The sequence below is a fragment of the Sinocyclocheilus rhinocerous genome, unplaced genomic scaffold, assembly GCF_001515625.1.
Source record: "Sinocyclocheilus rhinocerous isolate Xijiao unplaced genomic scaffold, SAMN03320098_v1.1 scaffold315, whole genome shotgun sequence".
NCBI classification, from domain to species: domain Eukaryota; kingdom Metazoa; phylum Chordata; class Actinopteri; order Cypriniformes; family Cyprinidae; genus Sinocyclocheilus; species Sinocyclocheilus rhinocerous.
The window spans coordinates 1,010,597-1,018,821 of record NW_015630423.1 but is presented as its reverse complement, the minus strand read 5'-3'; the positions used below and the strand labels follow the sequence as shown (position 1 = coordinate 1,018,821).

General features: G+C 33.3%; 1 protein-coding gene across 1 annotated transcript in view; it reads left to right on the top strand.

Moving 5' to 3' along the window:
- LOC107740387 (fibronectin type-III domain-containing protein 3a-like) overlaps positions 1–8,225 on the top strand; it is a 93,146-nt gene that overhangs the window by 56,372 nt on the left and 28,549 nt on the right. Inside the window, exons 4-7 of the mRNA XM_016552814.1 lie at positions 1,768–1,844; positions 2,223–2,475; positions 4,821–5,126; positions 6,786–6,844. Coding sequence (XP_016408300.1) covers positions 1,768–1,844; positions 2,223–2,475; positions 4,821–5,126; positions 6,786–6,844 — 695 coding nt within the window. The remainder of the gene's footprint in view (positions 1–1,767; positions 1,845–2,222; positions 2,476–4,820; positions 5,127–6,785; positions 6,845–8,225) is intronic.

Sequence of the window (8,225 nt, the reverse complement as noted above, 5' to 3'; positions counted from 1 at the left end):
ACTGTTTTTTTCCTCGTCTGCGGTGGAGGGAACGGAAGGAATGTTGTGATTGGTTGTCAAGGCAGCCAATCAGAATTTAGCAGCCTCATATCTGATTGGCTGGAATTATGGCATATTGTAACGCTGGGTTGTGTTGAGCACGCGAGCTGTTGGCATTTAGAGAGCACTGAGGGCGGGTATCAGGTGAGCAAGCTAGTAAAACGTTGCACGCGCAAAAGAGAAGGTCTGCACACATCATAAAACGTATTTTAAATGCAAAATTGATTTTCGTGCGTTCGAAATACTTGCTTCTTTGCGAGACAAAATTTTCTCCACAAAACTCAGTTCACGCACGTGCAAAACGCACTTTTGCGCGCTCAAAATATGATCTTTCGCTCGCAGAATTTTGGCAGAAATTTAATCCCATATTAAACAGCCATTCAGATTTGTGTATTTGCTATGATGTTCATCACAGCGCCAAATACTTAAATATTTAGACTCAATAGGCTATTTATTTTCAAACTTTTTTTTGCATTTTAATCTGGACTACAACATGCCCTAGATATTGTTTGAAAGTGTTTTGATTCTTTATTGTTTGTCACACTTTACATTAGGGCTTCATTAGTTAACATAAACTGCCAATGAAAAATTCTTCTGAACATTCATTAATCTTAGATATTCCAATATTTAATAACACGTTGTTAAAATCGAAAGTTACAACTGTGTTATTTAAAGAGCTAACATGAACTAAAACTTGTATTTTTTTTTTTACGAAGATTAATAACATCTGTAGCAAATGTAGCTATTGCTCATTGTGAATGTTAATGCATTAACTAAGGTTAACTAATGATGTCTTATTGTAAAGTGATAGTATTTGCTATGGTGTTCATCACAGTGCCAAATACTTAAATATTTAGACTTAATAGGCTATTTATTTTCAAACTTTTTTTACATTTTAATCTGTACTACAACATGCCCTAGATATTGTTTGAAAGTGTTTTGATTCTTTATTGTTCGGTCACACTTTACATTAGGGCTTCATTAGTTAACATTATTTAATTCATTAGTTAACATAAACTGCCAATGAAAAATTATTCTGAACGTTCATTAATCTTAGGTATTCCAATATTTAATAACACGTTGTTAAAATCGAAAGTTACAACTGTGTTATTTAAAGAGCTAACATGAACTAAAACTTGTATTTTTTTTTTTACGAAGATTAATAACATCTGTAGCAAATGTAGCTATTGCTCATTGTGAATGTTAATGCATTAACTAAGGTTAACTAATGAGGTCTTATTGTAAAGTGATACCTATTGGTCTTTATAGTTATTTTGCACTTTAATCTGTGTAAAACGTTTAACTTTCTGTATTGCTTTATTGTATTGAAATGGTCCGTTATTTTTGTTATAAGAAAAAAGTTATTAAACCTGTTATACTGTATTATGACACCACTTTTTTTTAAAACTAAATTTCAATATTGTGATAATACCGTATACCGTGATAAAAGCATTAGCAATTAATCGCAACATGAAAATTTGATACCGGCATATCCCTAATATATATATATATATATATATATATACACAAGTTCTGTTTCACTCCGAAATGCATCACATTACGAAAGTAAAAACGTGATTTAGGGAGCAATGTACTTTAGATCACATGTGTCACTGTGACGCTGATTTGAATCACTTTGTATTGTATAAAGCGCTATAGAAATAAATGTGACTTGACGTGGTGTGTGTTTGACTTTCATATTTATTGTTCATAATGTTTCCTCTACAGGTCCTGCTCAGGTTCCCATGATGTCCCCAAACGGTTCAGTGCCTCAAATCTATGTGCCTCCTGGATACGTTCAACAGGTGAGTCATTACGGAACTAGTTTTACATTATGTTTATGGGAGTTGTTATTTTGGTTTGGTGAAAAGAATGCAATTTTCAGTCTAATTTATGTCTCTGTGGCCCTTTTCCAAACCATTTAAGCATCCTACCTAGCAGCGTTTTCTGGCATCATAGGCACTGTCAAAGTGAAAGCTATTTCTGACATTAGTCTGCAAAATGATGCTGCCTTAGGACACATTCCTGCCTTTAAAAGAGCTAGAACTGGAACAGATCAAACAAAATCAATTCTAAAATGCTGTACATTTCAAAAAGATATCAAAATCTTTAACTCAAATCAGGCTAAAAGAATGGTATGTGCAGTATGTCCTGTGTAATTTTCTCTCTATCTTTCCATATAGATCATTGAGGAGAACGGAGTAAGGCGGGTGTTGGTCTTACCTCAGACGGAGTTTCATCCGGGGGGCCATTCCCCGCTTCACCACCCACCTCCTCCACCGCCCCACGCCCACTTGCAGGCCTTCATCCCCCACCCGCACATCATGCACCCTCCCCCTCACCTGTACTCAGGCATGGCTGGAGGAACCGGAGATATGAACCCCCAGTACATCTCCCAGTACCATCCAGCACACACGACCATCTACTCAGAGCAGGGTCAGTTTACATACACACACACACTTTTGCCTCACCAAGAGTGAGGATGGCATGCTGCACCTCTGCTGACTCTTCAAGGAAAAATTATAGGCCTATATTTTAGCTGAGTTTTGGACTCTCAGAGAGAGAAAGACTGAAAGCTGTGAAATATGTTGCCAGTAAATACTGAACACAACAAGAACAAATTCCTGTAGGAAACACTTACCTTTACCGTAGACTCAGCTCACTTTACTAATATTTTGATGTTATGCAATATGTTATTAAAAACACAAATGAACAAATTTTACATGAAAATTAACTAATAAATATATTTAGTAATTAATATATTTAAATGTAATTATTAACAGTAATTTATTTAATATTAGAAGTTAATATCAGTCATTTAACCTGTGACTGAATATTAATAATACTGTTCATGTTAATATTAATACATAATAAAGTAAATTAAGTCAATGGCATTTAGTTTGTTTTTATTAAATATTGAGGTTAAGTTTTTGTTAAATATTAGAGTATTTAATAATGAAGATTTTCAAGTAAACAGTCAGTAATAAAGAAAAAATAAGAACAATGACAATATTGTTGTTTTATTAATATTAATGGCATAATTGGTATTGTTAGTGTTGAATGAAACTAAAACTACTATAGCTGATATAATATTTAAATATTAGATGAAAAATGAAAATTTGAAATGTTCCCTTGACAACTAAGTAAATAATTTTGTTAAAGCTATAAAATGACTAAAACCTAAAAATGAAAATTTGAAATGTTCCCTTGACAACTAAGTAAATAATTTTGTTAAAGCTATAAAATGACTAAAACCTAAACTGAAATAAAAAACAAAAAAGCTAAATAACAATGTTTAAAATAAATAAATACATTTTAAAAAGGCAAAAGCACAAAATTAACTTTTTTTACATTTACAAAAAATGTAAAAATAGAAGCAAATTTAAAAAATATTAATAAATGCTACAACAGCGTAGGGCTGGGCGATATAGCTAAAAAATGTATCAACGATATAATGTTTCATATTGTTCGGTATCGATAATTATTGACATTTTTTATAACCTTTTATAACCTAACGCCTCGTGACTAAACAAAGGGCGCCAATGTGAGATTAAATAGGTCTGAAGGAAACTTTTGGCTTGTCTCCCAAGGCCACAGGAGGGCGCAATGAGCAAAATAATGCAGCACATTTAAATTGTCAATGCAAGGAAATAAATGTCTATAAAAAAACCTGCATTCCGTCTAAATGAACTCATATAAGTCAAATATAATTTTGTAAATTGCATTAACAATTATGAACAAAACAGCATCATGTATTTATGCATTGCTTAATCCAAAGAGCCGAAGCGCCATTCACTCAGATTGCATTTAAAAACATATGAGACGCAGTGAAAAGGAATAAACCTCCACAAATTCGCGACTTGTTTTCTAAAGTTTTAAAGGGGTCATATGATGCTTTTTTAAAGATCATTATTTTGTGTATTTGGTGTAACAGAATATGTTGACATGCTTTAATGTTCAAAAAACACATTATTTTTCAAATACTGTACATTATTGTAGGTCCTCTATGCCCCGCCTCTCTCAAACGCTTCGTTTTCTACAAAGTCCCTCCTTCAGACAAAGGAAACTTTTGGCTTGTCTCCCAAGGCCACAGGAGGGCGCAATGAGCAAAATAATGCAGCACATTTAAATTGTCAATGCAAGGAAATAAATGTCTATAAAAAAACCTGCATTCCGTCTAAATGAACTCATATAAGTCAAATATAATTTTGTAAATTGCATTTGCGCCGCTAATGATGCTCCCTGATGCACACCTAACATTCAAATGCAAATGTTTATTTTAAATTCGACTAATATTCATTCTTTATTTACAATCTCCTCATCACAGGCAGGCACAGCACTCAATTCAGCATGTGTTCGTGTGTGCTGTATGCGTCACTCATAGCACGTGCCTATATCGAATTTTTTTTATATCGTTATAGAAGAAGGTGTACCGTCGATAAATATCGATACCGGTTTATCGCCCAGGCCTACAACAGCGTATAAATAACACCAAAATAGCAATATGCATAACAGACTATCATAAATAGCTATTGTTTTTACTTAATTATACTACCTACACACCCTAATTCTCCCTTTTTGCATTTATAGGATAAGACATTTTTGCAGCTTTTTTTATATATATAAATATAATTGCTAAAGTGTTTATACATTTCAGAAAGTCCCCAAAGGGATACACTTCGCACAAATTGGCGGCATTATCACCTGTACATAATTTTTCAATAATTCAACTATCCGTTTCACATTATTCCTTACATTTCTCTGTTTTCCAATTTCCTCAGATACTCACCCTCCACATGGACGTGCGGCATTTGCTCACAGAGATGAAAGGGCTAGCAAAACCTACGAGCGCCTGCAGAAGAAACTGAAAGAGAGGCAGGGGGTGGGCGGAGGGGGAGGTGGAGTCCTGGCCCTCTCCAAAGACAGTCCCCCTCCATCCCCACAGAAGAGCCGCGGGACGCTGCCGTCAGGAGGAGATCTCCAGAACGGGCTGGGGGGTAAGGGCGCAGAGGAGCAAGCACAGCTCAGCACTGCTGTCACCACCCTGGGCAAAAGTCCAGGGAGAGGGAAGGAGACAGAATCTGGAGGTAGAATATATTAGGGTTCCTAGAACCATTAGAGTTAAGTGTTAAGCCACAGGATGCTGTGTTACAGTGTTTTTACCACAGTTAAGAGGTGTGAAGCAGAGTGCCTAAAACCTATGTGAAAATGTAACACGCTGCCTCTTGTGTCTTATTACGTTCGTAGAATAGTAGAATCAGCAATATGAGACACCAGTGGTAAATAAATAATTACATTTATTTATCATGATCTAATAAGAGTTTTGTTTTGTTTGTTTTAGTGCTGCCAAACGATTAATCGTGATTAATCGCATGCAAAATAAAAGTTTTTGTTTGCATAATATATGTGTGTGTACTGTGTATATTTATTATGTATATATAAATACACACACATGCATGTATATATTTCAGAAAAATATGTTGTTTATATTAAACAAATTTATTTATTCTATAAATTATATGAATATAAATATAGACATATAAGTACATGTAAATATTTTCAAAATGTATACTGTATGTGTGTTTATTTATATATACATAATAAATATACACAGAACACACACATATGCAAACAAAAACTTTTATTTTGTATGCGATTAATCACGATTAATATTTTGACAGCATTAGTTTGTTTGTTTTTTTGTTTGTTTCATTTAGTTTTTGTTTTCTTTTTTTACTTGTTTTATTTGACCTTTTTGTTACAAATTATATTATCAGTATAAGAATTTAAGTAAAAACAATGACATAATGAAAGTTAAACAATATCAGTTGACGTGATCACTGTCCACTTATTTGCTTACATTTTATTAGATAATACTAATCAAATACTACTACTTCCTTTTATGTTACATTTGTTTGAATCCAAAACGTCATGTATTTTAAGGATTAAATGAAAAAAAAATCCGTTTTTAAATATTGTCTCAGAACTTTCAACCCCACTACAGTCTATTAGACTGATTGTGAGGTATAATTTATAGATATATAGTCTTGTTGCATTAATAGGTTTGCATAAATCAGCTATTTAGTATCAACTAGTATCACATTTTAGCATGAAAACAGCTTTAAAATTTTGATTTTAATGATAATCTCCTAACACATCTAATTAAAAGATAAACTTGCTTAAAAATGACCAGGGAATTAAATATTTACTATTTATCTCTCTCGCAATTAATAACCAACCAGAGTTATGCGTGCGATCGCTGATGGTGATATATTAGGAAATAGATATTAGCATTAACCGACATCAATGTCCCATTAAGTCTTCTTTTTCCTAGGATGATTATATCTCGGGTTCCAGGTAGAAGTCCATCCAGGAGCCCACTGGAAGATTTAACGGGGCTCCAGGGATGGGCCCTCTCTCCGGCCCCGCTGTAAACAGGCCCGAGCAGCTCGTCTCTGGTCTCATTAGCTCCTTCAGCTTTAGGCTGCTGCAGATAACATTAGCTGTAATTACCTCTGCACTGACTCAGTCATTTATCAGTGCTAACTAACTACAGCCTGGAGGAACTCAGCTGCAGCAACTGTACGCCGGCTAAACTTAGCTGATGTGTCTATTAATCCATTCATGGAAAATAAATGCCTTTACTGTGATTAAAGAGGCAAGCTTAAGTGTAAAGCCTTGACCTTTTTATGAAACAATTGATAAGGAAGTCATCTTATCTAGTTATTGTTTTTTTTGTAATGTAGAACTGGATGAAGAAGCAAAAGCTCTTCAGGAACGATTAAACTCCATCTGCAAGCCAGTGGTAAGTAGAACTTTATTTTAATATTCCTTTGTTAATATATATGTGCATATTTTGTGTTTTGATTTTCCTTTAATGTTAACTTGTAGTTAGCATTTGCCTGGTATTTTAATAATTTTAGTAATTTACATTTATTCAGAAAGGAAGAGTTAAAATGATTAAAAGTGACAGTAAAGACATGTATAATTTCAATATTTCTGTTTCAAACTAATGCTTTGTTTTACTTTCTGTTCATCAAAGGATCCTAAAAAAATCTATCACAGTTTAAATATTTAGAAAACGGTCTTGTTTTTAACTTTCATGATAATAACAGGCATGTTAGAATGATTTCGAAGAATCATGTGACATTAAAGACTGGAGTAATGATACTGAAAATTCACCTTTGCCATCACAGGAGTAAATTACAATTAGCAATGCTTTATTTACACTGTAAAGGAAATCTGTGACATTTACGGTAAAATACCAGCAGCTGTGGTTGCCAGAACTTCACCGTAAAAAATATGGTAGCAACATTTTAGGTTTTACAGACTTAACTTAAATTCACAATAAAATACCGTATTTCATTAACTGATGTAATATTAATAAACCAACATATTGAAGTACTAATATCTGTTTTGATCCATTGTAATGCACTGATAACCACCAAAAACTGGTGGTGATGAAAAATTCACATGATGAACCAAAGCTCATCACAAACAGCTTCTCTACGAGCTGAGGAGGGCAATATTTATATATAGAAGGTGCACAGTCTCATTCACACAAACACTAAACACCATCATGGAAACACACATGATACTGAAATAATGCAATAACATTAATTTAACAACATTAGATGTAAGATAAAACCCTAATGTACACAACTGATAAGAAAAAACTTAAGAAGAATCAGTTATTTCAACAAAAAAATATCAAATATGAAATGTCATGCAGTGAATTCTGGGAGTGTCAATTTACGGTTTTTCACTGTAAATTATACGACTTTTTATTTTTCACTTCCAAAAACAGTATTTTACTGTAAAATCACATTAAATGTAATTACATTTATTCACCGAATATAGTATGGAAACTTACTGTTAACAGGGTTTTTACTGTAGCATTTTTACAGTCTTTTACTGTTAAAATCACAATCATTTTTTACAGAGTAGGCATTAGTTGATGCTGTTACTGTCTGTGGGAAGCTGATGGTAAACATAAATGTATTAAAAAGTTATTGTTGTGCCTTTTTCTGTTGATCATGTAGTAGTAATTCACTCAATGATGGAGAAGAGCATTCTAAGTTTTATATATCCAATCAAGTTCATTTTCAGAAAAAAGGTACCTACATTGCTGTCCCTGTGAAGTAAAATTTGCACACAGCAAAAAAAAAAAAGGCCATGTTTGAGCT